The 22466-nt window shown below is 41.6% G+C and overlaps 3 protein-coding genes across 3 annotated transcripts; 1 reads left to right on the forward strand and 2 right to left on the reverse strand.

Annotated features, from left to right (window-relative positions):
- Nucleotides 1-10115: 10115 nt before the first annotated feature.
- Nucleotides 10116-11822, reverse strand: LOC147853574 (hydroxycinnamoyltransferase-like). The gene is made up of 2 exons (XM_087331937.1): nt 11308-11822; nt 10116-11172 (listed from the first exon to the last, which is right to left on the reverse strand). Exons 1-2 carry the CDS (start codon nt 11776-11778, stop codon nt 10219-10221), a joined length of 1425 nt encoding a protein of 474 aa, XP_087188063.1. The 5' UTR covers nt 11779-11822; the 3' UTR covers nt 10116-10218.
- Nucleotides 11823-18091: 6269 nt separating this feature from the next.
- LOC147853575 (serine/threonine-protein kinase Aurora-2-like) lies at nt 18092-19398 on the forward strand. The gene has a single exon (XM_087332601.1). It carries the CDS (start codon nt 18104-18106, stop codon nt 19331-19333), a length of 1230 nt encoding a protein of 409 aa, XP_087188727.1. The 5' UTR covers nt 18092-18103; the 3' UTR covers nt 19334-19398.
- Nucleotides 19399-21199: 1801 nt separating this feature from the next.
- Nucleotides 21200-22453, reverse strand: LOC147853576 (aspartyl protease AED1-like). The gene has a single exon (XM_087332414.1). It carries the CDS (start codon nt 22451-22453, stop codon nt 21200-21202), a length of 1254 nt encoding a protein of 417 aa, XP_087188540.1.
- Nucleotides 22454-22466: the final 13 nt, after the last annotated feature.

Consider the following 22466-nt stretch of genomic DNA (forward strand, 5'->3'; position numbering starts at 1 on the left):
TGAGGAGTACAACCACGTCATTCTTTAGCCACTACGAAAGACAACGATCAATAAAGCGTTTTTTGGATCCGGAGCTAAAGTACAACAGGTCACGCCAATCACACATGAGGAAGTTGAGGACAAGAGCGATTAAGATCTTCAAAGCCACTCCGAACGCACTTCAAACATCCAAGGAGGCCGATTTCATTGCCCAATTCGTCAGCCAACAGAAGGCCAAAGTGATAAGGGTGAAGACATACTCACTCGGGTCCCTGAACGGGAATATGTCTTCATTCCGATATTGCACTCACGGCATTGGGTGCTTTGGTTGAAGATGCGACAGACTCCTATAGGTCTCAATGCCAAGGTGAGGAGCCATATTATTTTTTGCGATCCACTAAATCATCATCCGACTGCCGACATGAAGACATTGGGTGATTTGGTTGTACGACATATCTCTAGCGCCACACACGACCATTGCATCATCAACAACGAGCGGTTCTAGGTATTGCATTTCCCAACCCAACCTAATGGGACGGATTGTGGGTATTACGTGATGCAAACCATTCGAATGTTGGTCGAGGAGTTCATTCAAGGATTTGAGTCTGATCAATTTGTAAGTATTTATGAGAATTGAATTTATGAGAATTGAATTTGGGCTTAGGTTGATGGCATCTTGTGGTGTAGGGTAAGGAGCAATGGTTTGGATTCGAAGATGTGCAACTCCTTCGGAAAATCATGGCAAAATGGACACGAAGGACTCTGGGCATAGGGTTATTTTAATCACTAGCATGTTGTACTTTGTAACATCAAACATATGATCTCGATTTACTATCTCATGTGGATTGTTCTCATTTTTGTAATATCAAATCAATATTTGAATCTCATTTTGGTTGTAAATGACTCAATTTGATGTACATTCTGGTTGTGAGTCTTATTATTTGAATCTCATTTTGGTTGTATATGACTCAATTTGATGTACATTCTCATTTTTGTAATATCAAATCAATATTTGAATCTCATTTTGGTTGTAAATGACTCAATGTGGACTCTATCTGAAAATCATTTTGTAATATCTGGTAAATAGTTGAATCTCATTTTGAATCTCATTTTGAATCTCATTTTGGTTGTATATTTGGTTGTATGTTTTGGGTGTCAAAAGAATAAAACTAATAGCTTATTGACAAGTAGTTACGGCAATGGTTTTTGAGAAAGGCCAAGAAAGAGTAAGTATATAGAAAGAGTGTTGTAATCAAAGAATGTTGTTGTAGAAAGAGTAAGTATATAGAAAGAGTGCTTCGGTCCTTGTTGTAAACAATACAAAAGACATAACAAGACTCAATGTCAATCTTATTCAAAGACATAACAAGACTCGATGTCAATCTTCTTCAAAGACATAACAAGACTGATTAGTGTGGAGCCTGATTGATTAGTGTGGAGCTCGACTCATTCATGTTCATTAAAAAAGGGAGCCCAACTTTGGTAAAAAGGGAGCCCGACTGATTAATATGGAGCCCGACTCATTCTTGTTCATTAAAAAAGGGAGCCCCACTCATTAAAAAGGGAGCCCGACTCTGGTAAAAAGGGAGCCCGACTCATTCATGTTCATTAAAAAAGGGAGCCCGACTCTGGTAAAAAGGGAGCCCGACTGATAATGTGGAGCCCGACTCATTAAAAAAGGGAGCCTGACACAGTAATAGGGAAGTGCCCAACTACGTGTAATGATGGCGTCTCAACAGTCATATTAACGACTACAGTAAATTAATTCACCAAATTCAGTAGCATGCACTAAGAGTCTTCCCATCATTCCCAATTAACCCATTCCCTTCCTTAATAGTCTATTAATCACTCCCACTCATATCATTCACTCTAATCTACTCCATTCATGTGAATTATTTGAATTCATTCACTTGAATTCATTTGATTTCATTCACTTTATTCACCTCAATCATTGGCATTCTTGATCATATTGTATTTGATTTCATTTGATCATATTGTAGGCCATTTGATTTCATTCACTCTCATTCTCGATCATTAATCTACTCCATTCATGTGAATTATTTGAATTCATTCGCTTGAATTCATTTGATTTCATTCACCTCAATCATTGGCATTCTTGATCATATTGTATTTGCTATGGAGAGCACAATGCATCATGGTGTCTTCGCCATGTCGGAAGATGAATTGGAGGATACGTCATGGTCATCCAATGCATCCGAGGACGAATTGGAGGATCCTTTTGAGTCATCAGATTCCGATCGTGAGGATGAGGCGGACCATTTCAATATATGGACCTCATAGTGGTCATGTACCATGTAGTACGTCGGATGTGTACCATTTGCCAGTACACCCCAATGTCATAAGTTGTTGCAAAGATGACCTATTTGATGTTGGGTATGCAAGGCATGTGGCACGAATGAGCATGCGTAAGGAAGCATATCATAAGTCCAAGGCTAGTCCATTAGAGCTTGTTACCTATCGGTTCTTTATGATACCAAAGGAGGTCCATAACATGGCAAATAGGTTAAAAATCGGGAGTGCCATGACTAAGGTTGATTGGGCTTTGATGATGCAAGATGCCTATGCACTCCGAGATCTTGGGAAAGTTGCTCATGTTCAACCCTACTTGACTGGTGAACCAGGATCTCCCCCCATACAACCATTTATCTTGATACTTCAAGATCAATGGATGTTGGAAATGTGTGAGCGGTTGACCCTAAACAACTCTTGGGCAATCGACTCTACATTTAAAACAAACCAATTCGGGCTACCATTATATGCAGCAGTTGCCCCCAACGCCATGGGAATTGGGATCCCATTATGGTACATGCTTTGTAGTTCTGATAAGGGGTCAAACCATGAGCAAGTGGCATTAGAAACTTGTTTGAGAGTCATATTCGCAAGGATGCCCATGGTGAGGCCAAATGCGATAGTGATCGATAAATGTTGGACATCATATAATGCCATAACTAATGTGGTTGCAACAGACCGTCAATCTTGGATTGTTGTAAATGGGCAACAGTCCCAAACACATTGTCGACTTTTGTTGTGTCAGTTTCACGCCAAAAAGTCATGGGTGGAAAACTTGTTGCCAAAAGTAAGTGCAAATGAGAGAATCCATCTTTATCAACGAATGTGCCAACTGATGCAATGCATTACTGAATCATCATTCAATGCAATGTGTGAGGAGTTAAAGTTAGAATATGTGGACAAGCCCGGTGTTTAGCAATATATAGAAGGAGGATGGTGTGGCTTGACATGTTGGTGTGGCTTGACATGTGTGTGGAGGAAACTCTGGCCCAAGTTTGGTAGAATGTTCAACTATGGACATGTTGACACTACCAATATTGTGGAAAGACATTGGCAGTTTATCAAGTATACTGCCTTGAGGGGAAGAATAAACCGATCAATTACCGACCTTCTGCATGTCTTAATCGGGGACAGTGAAACTGGCACTTGCATAGGAGGAACAGTAATAGAGTGGTACAAGCAACGACAAGAAATATGTGAGAGTGGTCGGTTTGCACCCCGTGCGAATTGTAGGGATCAAAGGTCCCGACTTAAAGAAGCGGAGAGAATATTGGAAAGGTATGTTGACAATACTTCCACAATTGAAATTGTCGACGAGGCCCGATATTGGTTTAGAATCTTGAGCATGACGACTCCCACTCTATGGTATAATGTCTCACTCCAATGCTCATATTGTGATTGCCAAGACATTGTGAGTAAATGTAAGCATTTACTAGGTATCCGAAGGATTATTGAGAGGCATATGCCACATTTATGTGGCTCATTGCCTTTTATAGATCATGCAACCCAAATGCGAATGGACCATAATACAGAAATAGAAGTGGAGGCAGAGGTAGAGCAAGTAGAGGAGACAAACCCCACAATATCCGAGATTGAATCATTCAAGTCCAAAATACAAACGGTCGTGAAAGCACTTCAATGTCTCGAGCAAGGGTTGGGAACCTTCGACCGTGCAACTATTGTCGAAGGTATACAAACATTGGAAGATGTGGCTGAGAAGGTGTATCGCGTTGGTGCACCAAAATCAACCAATGAAGAAGATGGTAGATCAATAAGTCGCAACCAACAAATCGGTGCCAAAAGAAGTGCAACAATAGACATCTCGCAAGAACTTATTGGCAGCTCCCCAAACACTTCCAAATCCCACTCCGGAAAACTACAAAGAGGTGCTAGTCGGGCTAGGAGGAGATTGCCATTGGTTGACCATGAGAAGGTTCGGTGTTTGCATTGTGATGGCTTGACCTTGACTTCAAGGGACTCAAATGTTACATGCTGTAAAAATTGTGGTTGCATCTTGCAATCATCCCGACATGAGCCATAATCTTAATATGTAACGTGTATATTCATATTTCATTTTAGGGTTGTCAACATTTGACATTTTAATATTTTATGTAAGACTTGTTATTTGAATCTTTAGGTTTTGTTGAGAAATTTTATGATCAGTTTCATGGCAAATATTTGTTGTACACTTACAATTTTGTGGAGTTTTTTATGTTTGTTGCTACAGAGTCGGGCTCCTTTTGTCAGAGTCGGGCTCCTTCTTACTGATGTGGTCTGACAACGGGGCTCCTTCTGACAGAGTCGGGCTCCCTCTTGTAGAGGCTGTCTGACAGCGGGGCTCCTTTTGACAGAGTCGGGCTCCCTTTCACAGAGTCGAGCTCCTTGTGACAGACGTTGTCAGCTTTTTATCCATCTTGGACGGTGGAGATCGAATGCGCCAACAACGGTGCGACCTGCACCGTCCCTCTCCGCGATTCCCTCACTTGCCCTCTTTAATATTTGGTAGCAGTTAGTCACGAGCATGTATGTATGTATGTATGTATGTATGTATGTATGTGTATGTGCCCTAGAAGTATGTACTTCATCTTGACAAGAAAAAAATCCACTGGGCAACTCACTTTTTGGATTTGTTTTGACTTGTTGTAATTCTCAGTAAAATTTATCATGCCCCTCTATCTCTAGACATAACACATTCAACCCAACCACTCCGACAATGTGGTGTGGCCACTGTCCGCTTTCGCTTTTGGCAAAAATGGAGGAACACGCCGATGGTGACGCAAAGTGGAAACAATCTGAGGTGGGACTACCAACCACCCCCCCCCCCTAGCTGGTTGTTTCCTACTCAACCTCCCACCCTCTCTCCGTTGAAGGCCAGTGCCACTATGTTATAGTTCTAGATACCTACTTACATTAAGTAGTAAGTAAGAGAGGATTTGTACGCAATCTCATATTCTTGAACTCGAGCAAGGTGTGATTCCCTGATTTCTTGTATAATCTTTTTGTAAAAATCTTCTAGCTAATGGGAAAGTCGCTCATTTTTTGAAAAAAAGAGAGCATTGAACCCAATGAAGGAGGCATTAAGCAATCCATGGAAGATTGGAGAGGTCCTAAGTATTTACTTAAGCCGATGGTTACAATTTAGAAAAATGGGCTCTTTGGTACATCTTGTATCAGGATTCAGTATGTATAACCTTAGGGCAATTTCTTAACACTGATGCAATATCTTTTTTTTGGAAAAAAAAACAATCCACGAAATATTTTATCCTCATGTTCAATTTTCTAATAACATTTGATTAAGTTATGCAAAATATTTATATCCATCATTCCTACCGCTAAGAATGAATAATTCATGGTAGATCTTATGTAATGTGTGAAAGGGGGTTCCTCCCAATTGATGTCAAGTAGATTAGCAACAATCTTATTATTTGTTATGAGAAGTTATTTGTCTAGAGTATTCCTTTTATCCTCTTATGTTTCCCACCTTATCGTCCTTCATGGTGCATTTGACAATGTTGTCTATTTCGGGTCCTCTAGTTCCCATAATAGAATATGTTTACCCAACCATCCTTTTGCTAATTTGCCCTTCACCTCGTCATCTTGCCATCCTAACCACACACCCACATATATTCTCGCTTGCTCTTTCTATGGTCATGATAATCGTATAACGTTAAGCTTGATTGCCTTCGATATTGAAGTCTATGGTACAATTGTAGTATAAGAAATGGTGGTTGTTGCATGAACTCCATGGAGTGCCATTCAAAGAAGGTGCAAACCACAAGGTGTCTATTTTCTCCTCGTTCAAGGCATATTCATGTTCAATTTGTTTATTTTTTGGAACCTTCACTTGAACTTGCACTATTGTTTGAGTTCAACTTCAAGTTTTGTGAGTAGTCTAGATGACATCTTGGCTATCCATTGGGATGGAATGCAACGAGGAAAGGAAATGTTGAATGGGTTCTACAAAAAATGAGAAAGAAAGAAAGATATATTAACGTCTTCTAAGGCCAAATTTGGCCCATGAGACAAATGGTTTACAAAAAATGGGATATTTACCCATTCATCGAAAGTAAAAAAATCCCAATAAGATAAAAAATAGTTCTAAAAAAAACATGTTCTACAATGAAAAGATGTTATACTAGGCCTAATTTCATTTCCATCCAAGTCTCTCGAAAAGAAGCGAGAGGTCAAAGGATTGCGATGTGGATGTTGCCCGTGGTTCCAATGTAAAAGGTACCCCAACCATAGCTTCTAGTCGACGTAGCTCATGTTCCCTTATCTTCTTAATCTTTTCTACTCCACGTCGATTTGTTTTGAAGCCCAACATCCAAGGGCGTTTGGTTGTTCTTTGTATTTCTGCTTCCTCGAGAGAGAGGCTGAGCGGCATAAGTGTATCCACATTCATTGTCTCCCCTTGTTCCTGAAAAATGACACTAGTTACATGTTGATGAATAGTAAAATGGCTATGATTAACACTTTGTAATTTATTCTCCCTATGTTGTTTTAGCTCTAAGATATACCTACCTAGTCTAAGCTAAGCTAAGCTATTGGAAGATTGCGACATGGTCACTCTATATCAGAATGGGGATATTGTAATCTATATTCATGGCTTACATGTTATATTACTTAATTATGATTGATTGGCCGAAACACATGATACAAAAGATTAACTCAGAAATCATAGACAATTTTTGGTGCTCTAATTAGTCGCATAGAGCTGTATGACTCCTATCACTAGAGAAGATATGCACTCCATGATTGTGTGGCGGGCTAAATATTCTTAATTTGCAGTTGCATATGTTGGCAAGAAAAGCTATTTTACTACCAAAATTTGTTGAGATCCAAAAAACATTGACTATGAAACCTAAAAAAAATCATCACTAGGAAATCTCCTCCATCACTCTAGAAGGTATACTATCCATGGGCCCATATGAGTTTTGAATTTTACTCTTATATGATTGAATAGAGGGCACACAATTGTGTCTAAAAGTTGTCACTTGGTGTGTCCAACTTGGAGATATGTGTGGTTATTGCATCCCTTGGTTGATGGCAGGAAGCATTATGGAATGGTCATGAAGTTGTCAAGCCACAATCTAAGATGGTACCTCTCCTTGATTTTAATATTCGAGCAAAGTTCGTGGATGTGGTTTACTCTAATTACTTTGATCGAGCCTCCATCATGACTAGAAATGTGAAAGGGGGCCATTTGTTTCTTGTGTTAACAAAATGCATATCCATTTGCTCATTCCAAATATAATGAAGGATGCTTTTCCCACAATAAATATATATTGTATGGGATGGAAAAGAGAAGACAAACACATTTGTAAGTTGATTGCCACTACTCTAGTGAGAAACTTATATAACCCACTCATTTATGATACTTTGGAGAGAAGATAGACTCACTTTTAGTGAATTGGACATCTTACCCAATCTCAACATTTCTTAAAATAAATATTGACAAGGCACTTTAAGTTCAACAAAAGATGGAAAAATATCATTTCTAATTGTGTTTCAATTCCCAACCTAAGCTTTTCGCATATTTATTAAACCCCATCTTTATTGTGTACTTCCAAGGTCACCACGATCTAATGCCCTCCCTTCTCTTTCAAGTCGTAAATGTTTCGTAATTATGAGATGACACATGCATACTCAATGTTGAATATAATTGCAATAATTACTTGGGGATCATCATCTATCTCTAGAGATACCACATTCAACCTAGTGAAGGAGGCATTAAGCAATCCAACGAAGATTTTGTCCTATTGTTTGATTTTCTAATAACATTTGATTAGTTATGTGAAATATTTATATCCATCATACCTCAGCTTGGTTTGATCGAGTCTGGACCTCTGAGCCATTCCACTAGAGAAGTGAGCTTCGGCACTATCATCGATGGCGAGTCCATTGACTTTCTTCGACGCTATTCTAATAACACCGCCCTGATTGCTTCGTCGAGTTGTTGGTGACGGTCATGCAGAATACTTCCCAACTTGTCAGGGAGGCTCGAATGGAGTGCAAGTGCCTTGACTTCTTCTTCAAAGTTCAGACCTTGCGAGGAGAGTTTTGTCAACACCAGGCTAAAGGTGTTGATATGGGAGGTCGTCGGCTCTGTCTCCCTCATCTTCATGTTGGACAACTGTCGAATCAAGATGAGTTTGGAGGAGCTCGACTCCTTCTCGTATATAGTTTGAAGCTTATCCCATAGGGCAAATGCGATTGATTCTTTTGCCATGTTGAAGTAGATGTTTTCATCCAAATGTACTCGGATGGTCGATCTCGCGATCTCGTCGAGTGACGGCCATTCTTCAGTCGTCATCGTTGACGGTTTGCTGTTGTGCCTGATCGTTTCGATCTTGCGTCATATGATCAACACATCTTGCATCATCTCCTTCCATAGGGCAAAAAATTTGCCATCGAACTTCCTGATCTCGCAACCTATATTGAATGTTGAGGCCCTTTTTCTTTTGGAGGTGTTTGTTGGCCTAGTCTTTTACTTCAGACTTCTCCCTCTTCTTATACCTATGTTGCGTGGTTCCAATTGACTCTAATACCACTTGTTGGCACTTGTTTAGTGTTTGGTCAACTATTGTGTGTAGTCGGTTAGTTAACTCTGGTTAGCTTTGCGAAAGCGAGTATGAATCTTGTTGTTGTGGATCAAGCAAGTGTAGAGTTAGCATGAGGTCTTTTCTTCTTCTTAATTTGAGAGTGCTATACAAAATGTATAGAGAACACAAATATACACAAAAATAGTTATATGGGAAAAAGGAGACGTTGCATTATTGTCAATCTATACAAGGAGGAATACCTCCCATTTATACATGAGGGTACTTAGCCCTAACTCCAAGGAGAGTTCACACTAGAAGTACAATAGCAGGAGTAGGACTTTTAGCCCAATATCCATAACACCAAGGATACCATCTAGAAGTTCCATCTTTGGTGTTCATATGAACCTACTCCTAAAGTCATCAATAGAAGGGGAATAATGTCATGGCCACCAAGAAGATTGTGTGGTAGGTGTGTGTAGATCGTGTGGTTGGATTGCATAGCCTATTTCGAGGTTCATTACTTTTAGGGAAGAAACATATTTTTATTTTTAGAGAAAAGTCATATCTTCATTTTAGAGAAAAAGAATAGGTTATGATAGATCTCATGTAATGTGTGAAAGGGGGTTCCTCCCAATTCATGTCAAGTATATTAGCAACAATTTTATTATTTGTTGTGGGAAGTTATTTGTCAAGCATCTTCCTTTTGTCCTCTTATTTTTCCAATGTTATCATCCTACATGACACATTCAGCTATGTTGTCTATTTCAGGTCATGTAGTTCCCCTAATGGAATACGTTTACCCAACCATCATTTTGCTCATAAACCCTTCATCTCGTCATCTTGCCATCCTAACAACACACCTATATATCTTCTTGCTTGCTCTTTCTATGCCCATGATAATAATATAAAGTTAAGGTTGATTGCCTTCAGCATTAGAGTCTAACAACATCTAATTTGTGCATGTCTATCATTAACTTATTGCTCAATATCAGCGAAGGGGTGAAATTTATAAATGTAGCAAATGTTATTAGCACCTGGATAATAAGAAATCCATTAGTCTATATTGATTCAAATTTGCCCGTGATGTCCTTACAAGTAATAAACATTACCTTGGTGTTTTGTGTTACAAACAAATTGGCTTTCATGTTCTTCGAAATAAATATTGACATGGCTCCTTGCCAAGGAACATCGACTCATTTTGTGTTATTAAGACTACTAGCAATTCTAATATAAAAACTACAAAATGACCTACGTAAATAAGAGAAAAATAATTTGGCAGTAATGTGAGAGTGTTTCATTTAAACTCTCCTAACTCAACAAAGGCCAAACCAGAACAGGATGCATAGCACAGAAAGATGCAAGATCACACTACATATGCTGATATTCCTTAGTCATAGTAGAGAAAGGGACTTGAAATAGGTTTAGCCAAGAAGGATGGGTCATCGAGGAGGCGTTTCATGACCGGAGTCGGAAGAGCCATACAAATCTCCATATCTTTGTCGCCGGTGTCGGGACGGCCCCCAAAAAGAACCATCTCGCCATTTCCGGGAACTTTCGGTGATCGAACGGCAGCTGGACAACCCCATCCGAAGTCAACTTTATACACTGGGAACCTCGGAGAGCTCGCCACATTCATCTGCTCCATCCCGAACCACCCATCCCATAAGTCTGTGTATCGGTTCCCATGAAGCTCCAACCAGTGCATACATTCGAGAAGAAGAGATTCTTGGTTGCCATTGAGTACAGCCCTGTGGATTCGCTCCGCGATCGTGCCTAGATCCTCGCCACGGAGAATCTCCACTTGAGTGTCCGCGAGACCGAAGCCGATGATGTTCCCGAAGTAGGCAGAAGGGAGGGGGGGGTTTAGTTTGCTCCGAAGGTTGGTTAGCACCGTGAATCGGATCTTAGTTTTGGGCGGGGATTGTCTCGCCTCGTTCACTCGTTGCCAGAAGTGGGCACATACAACCTCATATGTGGTAAAGCTTCCCCCAGCCTCAGATTTCAGCTTCTTGATGGATGATGCAGATAGATCGAACACACATTGCATTAACACTACTTGCGGTGGTGGCACCGGCTCCTTTCCCAGCTCCTCCCTATGAACCTTTTCTTCTTCTGGGCTTCTCCACAACAGCCTTTCAACAAGTTTCTTGGCTTTCTCTTCGGACGGAGGGCCTTTGAGTGCTAGCCTCTCTCTTTCGTGAATCGGCGGCAGTGTGATGTTGACATGACCCCTCGCACACTCCCCCCATGAGACCATGAAATTCCACAATGACTGCCCATCGGCCACGACATGGCTCTGTGACACGCCCAACGACATACCCCCATCCGAGAACCGTGTCACCTACTTGTCCAAATAAGACCAACACATCCCACCACATCCACATGTTTGCTTAGCATCATGATTACCATAGTATAGGGATTGATGGAGGTCACTATGTACTTCAGTAAGATCTCATAGGGTTAGGTTTTTAAGTACCTGGACCGCGAGTAGAGGGCTTGTATAGAGGTGATCCCCCTTGTGATCTACGACCGGGCAGAGACTCTCGTAGAGGGGCATCATCGGGAAGCCTTCTCGGCTAATCTCGCTCATTGGGGTGTCGATCGAGGCCTCGATGAATTCGATCCCCACATCGTTGCAATCGATGACGAGACGGTTATTGGGATCTAGGGCTAAACGACCCGCCCACGGGTAGTAATGAACTAGCACGGTAGAGAGGCTGGTCTTGAGGGTTTCGATGGCATCATCATAGGCAGTAGTAGTAGTAAGGATGTTATGGGAAGGGGTTGTGGTGGGGTAGAAGATGAGCCTCTTATTGTAGTGGAGGTCTTGCCAAAATATGTCGAGAGAGGAGAGGAAGAGGTGTCGTCTACTGGAAGGAGAGGCAGGCGTGATGATGCTGGATCTCTGTACCACAGACACCAAGTGTTTCTGAGATGGAGCTCCCATCTCTCTGTCTCTCTCTGTCTCTCTCAAACACACGTACAAACTAAACACACGCAGACTCTGTTTCTCTGGGTCTTCAAATTCAACGTATGGAGAACAATTACAAGAGGTACAAAAAGAAAAAAAGCACATTGCTGCCTACAGATATGGATGGACTCGATGGACTCTGGACCACTCTCGTGGGCTCCTTTCACACATGGAAGCTGTAGATTGCGGCGGACATGCCAATCGGCTCTGCTACATGCGGGCAGGCGGGCGAGCGGGCCTCCATAGCTTCATGTGAATACATACATACATACATACATACATACATACATATATATGTATGTATGTATATATATGTATGTATATAACCATTTGCGAAAATCGTGAGCCTCTAACATCCTCTTCGGGAACCCCTAAATCATCGGCATTGCAAAAGAAAATAATATAGCCTCTCTCTCTCTCATGCCACTCACTGTAATTTCATCCCGTCTTGTCGTACATACTAATTTTCTTCACATCACGCACCCATCGGGACCTTCGAATGTTGCTCCCCATTGGCCATTTCGGTTTCTTTACTTGCTTCCCATGCAATTTTGGGAAATCGATAGAACGAGATCTTTTTGAACAATTAGGGATGTACTTAGTAGGAACCTGTGACGGCTCGACTCAAGCCTAAACCGAGCCGTTAAACTGTTTTTAGACGGTTTGGAGTTCTCGCTCGGCTTGGTTCAAGCTTGAGCCCCCTTAACTGGTTTGAGTATGGTTTAGCAAGGCTCAAACCAAACCGAACCGTTTAGGGCTAAACCAATTTAGCATTAAACGGTTTGGCCAAAAAATGGTTTAGGAAATGGTTCGGTTCAAGTTTGAAAACTCTCAAATAGGTTAAGGCTTAAGTGGTTTGGCCTTGTCCAAACCAAACAGGTTAAGTCGAAACTGAACCGTTGCCAATTCCTAGTATTCAACACATGTCTAAATCAATTATTATCAACTGTATGTGGCTTAATATTGGCAATCCAGAATATTAGTCACAATGCCAAATAGATACAAGAAACATGGCCATATTATAATTTGTGGAGAACTACTCTTTATTAGGTAGCAATGGTTAATGCCCGCAAGTTATTATGTGAAAAGGGCCTTTGGGCCCCGCATTTGGGCTACTATGTGGTCCTCATTACTTTTTCATCCACTAAGAGTCACTTATAGTTTTTCAATAATAATTAACCGAGACAAAAAAAATTTATGTGGTAGTTATAAATTTAATTAAGGCATATGTTTCTTATTTAGTATCCATTAAGAAGGCAAAGAGTGCTTGTGTAAAAAGGGCCTTTGGCCCCTTAGCATTGGGCTACCCCATGGTTTTCATTATCTCGCCTTTGCATCCACTAAGAGGGCCCACTTTTGTCCTTATAATTTCTCAATAATAATTGATTGAGACATATGTTCTTTTTATCTTTTTCTTTTTTCCAAAAAAACACTACTTCGCATTAATTAGCAAATAGAATACAACAGAGTTTACCCAAATCCATAGTGGGATCAAGATTCAACATATACAACTCGGAGCAACAACTCCAAAACTATAAAAAAAACTCACACGACCCTTAACTACAACAAAACTGAAATAAAACCCCTTTTACCCTGACTCTACTTCTCTCAACGAACTCTTTTATAACAAAGTTATCTGGATCACACGACTATGTTAACCCACTTGTGCGTCAGTTACACATACATAATTACATCCCATGTACAATATTGGGTGCCATCGACGGAAACAACCTAGGTGCTTGGTATTTTCACTTAGGCCTTGTCAAAGATTTGACCATCATGGTAGAACCACCCTATTTCAGGCAAGAACTTTGACCTTGCCCTTTCTGCTTCCTTCATCCCATTCCCCTTGAATCGAGATATACCGTCTACGCAACCAAGCCACATGCTCAAACCAGATATTTAACACCACCTCCTTGCATGAGAGCTTTTGCTGCTAAAAAACAAACTTACAACACCTGGTGCAAACGTGTCAGACCGATAAGCACGCAAACATAAGCCAACTCTCCTCAAAAAATTCAGAATTTGTGGCAAGTCTCACCCCCATGACATTGGAACACGCTACCACCCTGCACTATAAATCCATGTCCCTACGGGTTTATTGTTTCACCCAACATTCCCCTTTTAGGGAGTCTTTGCATGGAGCCCCACACAACGTTCCCATTCACACCAATTGCCACGATTCGAAGGCTTCTACTCCAAATGTTAATCGCCTTAGTACAATTCCAGAATTTGTGAGAGATAGATTCCAAAGCATGTCCACATAACTTACAACCAACCTCACCACCACAGGAACTCAACTAATCCCCTATAGCTACCCCCTTGTGGCTAAGAAGCCACAACCAAGCTTTTATTTTTACTAAGTGTATCCAATGCCCATAGTCTCCTCCAAAATGACTTTATATCATCATATGATATGTCTTTATCCCTCCAACTATTGTGAATCATTACAACACTCACCGCTTTGGAGCCAATGATTCGTCTTCCTAGCTTAGTATTGTACCCAAAAACTTTTTTTATGTTGTTTGTTCTCAATGTCTGCCACCGTACCTCCAATGGATCCCACTCCAAATCATATCAGGACTTGTTGTCAAAAAGCCATATTTTACAATCCTGATCAAGTGTCTTAGGGTCCGGGTTCAATTGCCACCTCCTACCCTCCAACACTGCCGCCCGCATTGCCAACCACCTGCCATCCTTTTGGTAATGAACCTAGGCTACCCCACAAACGCTCCTCGTTAGTTGAGCACCTACCACGGATAAGTTGTGCATCACCCTCACCTACAAACCAACCTAACCAAACTGCCTCTCTTCATGTTCAACTTACCTAATCCATCAACAACCTTATCTATCGCTTGGGTATTGAGACATCTGCTTTTACATAGCACGTGTAAATTTTATTAAGACACCCCATATGTTTCTTATTAGTAATTTTATATTGAATAAACATAAACACATTTCTTAATTGATGTAGTGATTAGATGTGTGTTAATTTTAGTTTAACTTAAGAAGCCAACCTTTGAGGCTTCTAGAGTTGCATGGAGTGAAGAGGTAAATGCTTTTAACATGTTGAAGTAAGACATGGTCTTTGTCATTGGGGAGTGACATCTACAAATCCTTCTGTTAGCTCGTTGAGAGGAAGGCGACCCCTTACACTTAGTGGTGATCCTTGGGAAAGTATCACTCCAAGTTTATAAGTTGTGTTGGTCGTTCTAGGGAACTCGATTCACATAGTTCTATACACTTATGTAATCAATAATACATACTTGACCCCTTACACTTAGTGGTGATCCTTGGGAAAGTATCACTCCAAGTTTATAAGTTGTGTTGGTCGTTCTAGGGAACTCGATTCACATAGTTCTATACACTTATGTAATCAATAATACATACTTTTATAAGAGTTAGGCTCTAGGTTTTCACAAACTTTGAAAATGATGATTTATAATAAATACACCACTTTTGTACTCCGCTCATCCCTATCATGATTCAAGAAAGGGGCATGCTCCCAAAACCTATAAATACGCAAATCACATTGTTTCATATTGTCTTTATTAATAGGAATTGACAATTGTTCGGTTTCCGATTAATTGGTTTAGAACCTTTCGAACCTAAACCGAAATGATCCCTCAATTGGTTTCAGAACAAGTTTGGCCCAACCAGTTTGGCAAGGCTCAAGCCAAACCACACCAAACTCACATCGGCTAAGGAAGCTTAATCTTTCATCGAGTTGAGCCAACTTCGGCTTGAGCCAAGTTGTTGTCAACTCCTATTTATTAGCAGTGGGGGTCTCCACCCTATTCAACAAATCAATATCAATAAGTGCAATTAACTAGACAAGTCATCTCCAACATCATACTTAATGGCACCTAAAATCTACTTTGCATTAAACCTTGAGATGAATGGAAAACTACAGTCCACATACGCAATGGACATTTGTATATGACAATGCCCTCCTCAATGCTCCTACCATTGTCCAACATATCATGAATATTGTTTAAGAGTACACAGATTAGCTCATTGTAATGTATTTGGATAATATCTATTTTCTTGTAAAATCAAGAAGAAAACGACCATGCATGCCTCATCCTCACCAAACTTTGTTAAAATATCAAAAGTTTGAGAAATGTAAATTTGACTAGAGTTAGAATTCTTTGTCATGCGGTATCCCAATCGATGTCACCAAAGTTAGAAAAAGGTTGAGACAATTTGATCCTAGGAAATTCCACCTCGCATAAAAGATGGTCAATCTATACTCACTACATTCATGATTCATCTAATGGCTATTCAAATATAACGATATCATTAAACCACCCATTCTTATGTAACTTGGGCCACCTCATATTCAAGAGACTCAAGTAATGGAACTAGGCACATCTCACTTTACTCTTGGAATATTCCTAATATAATCTAATGGTCTTGGAATCTTACATTTTGTTATTAAGTAATCCCTTGTCCTCGTCAAAGAGTTAAAGTTAAAGAGTTGAAACAATCCTCGAGGCTGGTCAGCTTGTCAAAGTCAAGATTGTTAATCTCTATTTTCACAATCTTGATGACCGGTGATTATGGTGAATCTCTCTTTGTTGACAACATTGGCAAGTGGATATTTCAGAGAGTCGTCATTTATTCACAATGTAAACAAGTGGCAATTCTACAAATTTTGTGGACAACTTCTAGTACAACTCGTGATTTCTATGACTAATTGTCATTTTTCACAACTTTGACAAGTCCTTGTCAAGATGGCTTGATACAATACATCATGAACAACTCTGTTCATGGACTACCCAATGCCTACAGTTAACCTTGAGACCACAAAAATTGAACCACAGCAGGAAGAGTCTTGTTTACCAATGACTAAGGGTTTAGGGAGTAAATTTGAGTTAGGAATCCCAAGACACTTGTTCTCTAGACTATGAGCGACATCCACCTTTAGAGATTTTGGCAATGTTGTATGCACCTTAGATATGCAAAGGCAAGACCTTCTCCTAGAATTGAAAGGTATAAGCAAAGAGCTAGTGCAACGGAGCATATGGTAGCCAAATAGAAACTTTCAATGCAAATTGTTCACGATGCCCACTAGCTAGGGTTAGATGAAAGACACCATTGAGAGAGGGCTCTTAGAAGCAAATATACTAAATGAGAGACAATTAACCAACAATTCTAGCCTCAATTTTCATATGAGTATTAATTTGCTAGGCCCAATTCACAAATCTTGGGGTAGAGTCTGGAGTTAAATAATCATACCCATCCCAAACTTAGATCTCTTAATCACATGAAGAAAACCACTCAAATTATACTAACCAATGCATGATGTACACAAGGAGTGGCACCCCAAGATCCACAACATTCTCATCCAAATAGTGTGGTTCTATGCCAAGCAATGTGCTCATTGGTAGCCATAGTAATAGAACGGGCAACAACAAACCATGACACAACACCCACATTTCTCATGGTAAGTCCGCTCCTATTTGTAAAATGGTACCCAAATACACATGAGAGGAGGATGCACATGATCAAGCAAGTAATTTGGGCTTATGAGCCCCTTTCTAACATAACTCCAGAGGTAGCTTTCGGGCTTCCACTTGACACGCAAGCCTTGAAGAAGTGTTTACAAACTTCATCGCAATAAAAACCTCCTAAAATATTTTACTTGACCCTGCCTCGATCAGGAACGCATCATATCATGTGTCATGAATAGGCAATAACTACATCCGATGAAGGGTTTATATAAGCGTGTCCTCAGAAATCAAGTCATTGCACAATTCGCTCGATGGGAAGAAAAATCACACCTTTAAAAGTATCATGAGCCATACATGCGGTGGTCAAGAAAATCTGCCCTCCCACAAGTGAAGCTCTCTTACTGATCGAACAACAGGGATAGATACATAAGAAACGGCAAACGATTCAAGGAGAATCGAGTCAAACGAACTTATCCCATGCCTGGGTAACACCCGATTTTCGCAATGGAGACAGACAAAGTAATGTATAGGTTGGAAGAGGAAATTGTGCGACGGGGAATTGTATGTGTGAGGCAAAGTCTGGACTCTGGAGCCTAGGGTCAAGAACCCATGGTCTAGTGACATTGAAAAGAAACAACAAAAACATGTGTGGCTCTTGGAGCAGGAAACGCGAAACGGGAACAGAGCTTCTCGGAAACGCCAAGGAAACGCAAACGCAAACGCAAACTGAGTAGACAGGAAAAAACGCAAAACGGACCTCCCATCTCTACTGTACTATCCTATCCTATACATACATACATACATACATACATACATTACCCCCATTTTCTTTCGATCTGCAAACCATGGTGGCTATGGTGATGCAGAGTGAAGAGCTCCATGGTGGCGAAATGAAGAGATTGAAGACCATGCAATGTGGTGCTCATGTCGAAGCAGATTCAGATGTAAATTTTACATCTCTGAGACCAATTCATCCATTGAATTCAAATCGCGATACTGATGATTATCATCATCATCATGGGATTATTCACAAACAATCATCATCATCATCATCATCAGCAGCAGCAGCAACAGGAAGTTGTTGCGATCATATCAAAATCTGTAGTGGTGCGGATGAAACCCTAGATTTCCACATCCCAGGGTTCGAGATTCTGGGCCTAGTCGGAGAAGGAAGCTATGGCCGAGTCTACAAGGCGAAGAAGAAATCAAACAGGAAGAATACAAGGAATGGTGTTCATGGCGATGCGCAGGAGCAATTCATCGCACTTAAGGTCTTCAAAGCACCTTTCTCAGCAGACAAAGCATCTGAAGGCTACTGCCCCCAACCTCCTCCTGAATCTCAAATGGAAATGGCGATGAGCATGATGCTCTCCAAACAAGCTTCCCCATCAACACCCATCGTCAAGGCCCTTGGCTTCCATTTCCATTTCTCTCGACCTGTCAATGGCTACAGTCAGTACAGTAATAACACTCAAGGTGAAGCAGCCATGTCCATGGACTTCTGCCATGGTGGCACTCTCCTGGACTTCAGGAAAGGAATGGATCCATCCATGAGGATGGCCGAGAGAGAGGCCCTGCTCTTCGTCCGCCCCATCGCGATGGCCCTCCAGTTCTGTCACGACCGCAATGTCCTGCACCTCGACGTGAAGCCCGGCAACATTCTGCTCCGGGAGCCTGGTTGCCTCGGCTCGGCAGTCCTCGCGGACTTCGGCCTCGGATTGGTCCTTCCTGAGGGTGCCCATTATGCCGAATCGGCCCCAGGTAGAGGCACCCGCTGCTACATCGCCCCGGAAGCCGACATCTCTGGCATCTATAGCACCTCTTCCGATGTGTGGAGCTTGGGCGCGGTCCTCCTCGAGGCGTTAACCGGACATATCCCTCCGTATGGCTGCCGTGCGGACCCGTCTGCCTTCGGCTTGCTAATGGGCACGCACTGGCGGAGACTCTCTCGCGTCCCGGCCTGGACAAGACTGTCGAAGCCTGTGCGGGGTCTTATCAAGTGGATGCTGTGTCCAGATCCCCAAATGAGGATTCATCTGGAAGAGCTTCTCCATCACCCATGGCTACTGCAATAACATTACATGGGGGAACAAACACTCCATAAATATATGGCTATTTGGGTGTGTCTCTGTATAAACAGCCCATTTGGGTATATGGATACTTAAAATCTAGGTTTATAAATGTATGGACATTGCAGCATCTTAATGTTCTTGAGCAACAAGCAAGCAAGCATGTATGACCCTCTTGCAAAATCAAATTATGCATATATGCTTATGACTTCCTTTCGATTCTCTAATTTTCCTTGCTTCATCTCTGCGAATGACTGCGATTTGGTCGAGCTCGTTGCATATAACAAATAAATGAAAAGGTGTACGTTACAAATTTATGAATAATCTTCGTTTGCTCCACAGGCCACGAAAAGATTGACTTTCACTAATAAGGCCTTTACGAAATGCCCTATTGTGTTATTATTTGTATGATCTTTAATATGCCGAGAGTTTTTCTAGATACTCTGTCAATATGCTAGACCGACTACAGAATGATCCACTTTTATTGATTTAAGAGTAAACCCTATATGAAGTGCCTATTCTATCAACATATTGTTGTTTGATCCATAATTATACCCTAAATGCCAAGCGCATTCCTAAACAAACCTAATATTCCATCATCCCTAAAAATATGAAGAGCCCTAAAGAATCTGACAAATAATTATTCATGGGCTGTCTTCCATGCTCATTTAAATATTAGACATGTATATGTGTACTACCTACCATAAGCTTTGCATACTTGCAAAAAAGACATCATGTTGCTTTCCACAATCCTCTCACTCAAGGCTGCAATAAACAAATCATAATTTGTGAAACATATTATCACCAACATTGGCTTGTATCATATCATCAGGATTCTTGTTGAGGTACTTTTGCTACGGCATTATTATTGTCATTTTCTGTGTTTTTTAGCATTGGATTTTGGAAAGTAATTTGTAAAGTAATATTTTTAAGCACCAATGATTATATTGCACGATCTTGACAACTAAAACTCTTAATAAATTGAATACTCATTTATGTGCACGCCTGCTTGAACAACCCCAAACTTAATGTAAACGTAATTCTTTCACTGTAAGCTGATGCATCTATATTAAGCTATGTGATGATACATAATGCCATGTTCTCTCACTTCTAGTATATAATCTTAAAAACTAACTCTTCCTCACACATCAACGAGAAAAGCTGATCTCCAAAACTCAAAGGCTAATATCCAAGACTTACCTGAATGTTACTTACATTGGGTTTAAAACTTTACCTGAAAGACATCACAAACATATGTATTTATTTCATTATTAGTTAATTATAAGCTTCAGTATGTGCAACTCAGTATTAACTACGTGTGAGTATCCTTAGGGAACAAAATGCTGTGATCCTTTTTTATCTAGATTTGGGTCATTACTAAAATAAGTGTGATTACCAAGATTGCTAAATTTCCACATTAAGGATAAAATGCTTGGTATGTATATAAGAAGATTCATTCGGATAGATGATCTTTTATGGCATGCTTATGAAGAGAGGGAGGAGGCGTTGTACTACGTGAGGGAAATAACGAAAACCTTAAGGGCATTCTGGAAAATTATTACATGAAAATGGAAGGGGTTTTTCCCAAAAGTGATGGATTGTATTATTGTTAGATCAGTGTATAAAATGCGAATAGATTTATTCATTAGATTGTCTGAATGCTGCTAGCATACAGACTACAAAATGATTCAATTTCTTTGGCTTAAGAGTAAATCCTATATGAAATGACCTATTGTATTATTATGGTTCGATCACTACTGATACCCTAAAACTCTAAGAGCATTTCTAAACAAACCCTATTATTAATTAACCAAGACCTAATATTCAATCCATTATACATAAGTCTAATATATATGCAGAGGCCTATGCATCCTAGCACAAGTTTCTACTTTGGTCGATGCAGACAGCAGACTTGACGGCATCGAAGATGAAGAGATTGTGTTGTTGTTGAAAGCTCCCTAGGACAGAGAAAGGGCCATTCATGCCCGAGAATGCTAAGCAAAACTTGGCCGAACTCGTGGTGTTGGCAACAGCCTCCTCCTGGAAGAACATCTGCTCGATAGTGAGGGGCCCATAAGACACACCATCCGTGAACTCGAACACGATACGCGGGACTGTGACATTGGCATTGTCGAAGAAGGAATTGTCGAGAGGTCGCCCATTACTGTAGTAGCAGATGTAGAGGCCGTTGGACAGGTCGGGGGGCGCTTGCTGGAAGACATGATCCATGCTCGAGCGGACGGCATCTCGGATAGCCCCGTAAAGGGACAGCTCGAGGCTCGAGAACACGGTGCCGGAGTCGACAATGACGGGGCGCCTGGGTGCTTGCGAGGTGTTGCCGACCGCGAGGGACACCAAATCAAGAGCATAGAAGGCCGGGCTGAGCGTGGGCGATACGGCCGACAACCGGATGCACCCCTTGCGGCCCGCATAGTAGCCATCCCCACCAAACTGCAAGAAGCCTTGCTGAGATCTGGCACGGGCGGACGGCAGGCAGTAGCTGAAGACACCGCCAAAATCGGGCTCGGTGGCTGCGGCGAAGCCCAAGGGGCCCCTCCCCAAGCCCAAAAGGCCGTCGAAGTAGCCGTCCATGGAGGCGGATGACACGACCGTGGCTGCACCAAAGGGGAACGCAGCAACCCTCGTGCGGTTCCCGATGTTGATCACATCGATTGCGAGGTACGAGAATAGGGAGGTTCCGTCCCCGTATTGCATGGTCAGCACACAATCGTCGGGATTGCACTGCCTGCCGTAGGATTGGAGAGAGTTGCAGAGGGAGGAGTGGCAGGAGACGTGCTGGAATTCGCAGGGGACGGAGGCGTGGGGGCCGGAGCGCGCGTGGTTGGGGTCACAAGCTACCCAAGTGTAGTCATTCCCGGTGTCGAGGAGGAGGGTGGCCGGCTTGACCGATGGCGGACGGCCCATGGTGACATTGACGAGGTATCCGCGGCCGTCTTGGGCGACCGACACGGGCACCGAGATGGGCATGCCGGTGCTGTAGGAGGAGCATGGCCTTATAATGATGGATGGCACTAGCAGGAGGAGGAGGAACTGAATCAGCAGTAGCAGCAAGGTGGGTGGAGCTACTGATCTGGAAGTGGTGGTGTATGAATATGAAGAAGCCATGTATGTTCTGTTA

The sequence above is a fragment of the Azolla caroliniana genome, unplaced genomic scaffold (assembly GCF_043228905.1).
Source record: "Azolla caroliniana isolate FFs.n. ecotype wild unplaced genomic scaffold, voAzoCaro1.0.p SCAF_16, whole genome shotgun sequence".
Classification (NCBI taxonomy): domain Eukaryota; kingdom Viridiplantae; phylum Streptophyta; class Polypodiopsida; order Salviniales; family Salviniaceae; genus Azolla; species Azolla caroliniana.

What these genes read in the sequence shown, in the direction of transcription:
- LOC147853574 (XM_087331937.1), bottom strand. Translation starts at nt 11,778, where the DNA reads ATGGGAGCTCCATCTCAGAAACACTTGGTGTCTGTGGTACAGAGATCC. An exon ending in GCCCTCTACTCGCGGTCCAG is followed by an intron (nt 11,173 to 11,307) that starts GTACTTAAAAAC and finishes TTGGACAAGTAG; the next exon opens with GTGACACGGTTCTCGGATGG.
- LOC147853575 (XM_087332601.1), top strand. Translation starts at nt 18,104, where the DNA reads ATGGTGGCTATGGTGATGCAGAGTGAAGAGCTCCATGGTGGCGAAATG.
- LOC147853576 (XM_087332414.1), bottom strand. Translation starts at nt 22,453, where the DNA reads ATGGCTTCTTCATATTCATACACCACCACTTCCAGATCAGTAGCTCCA.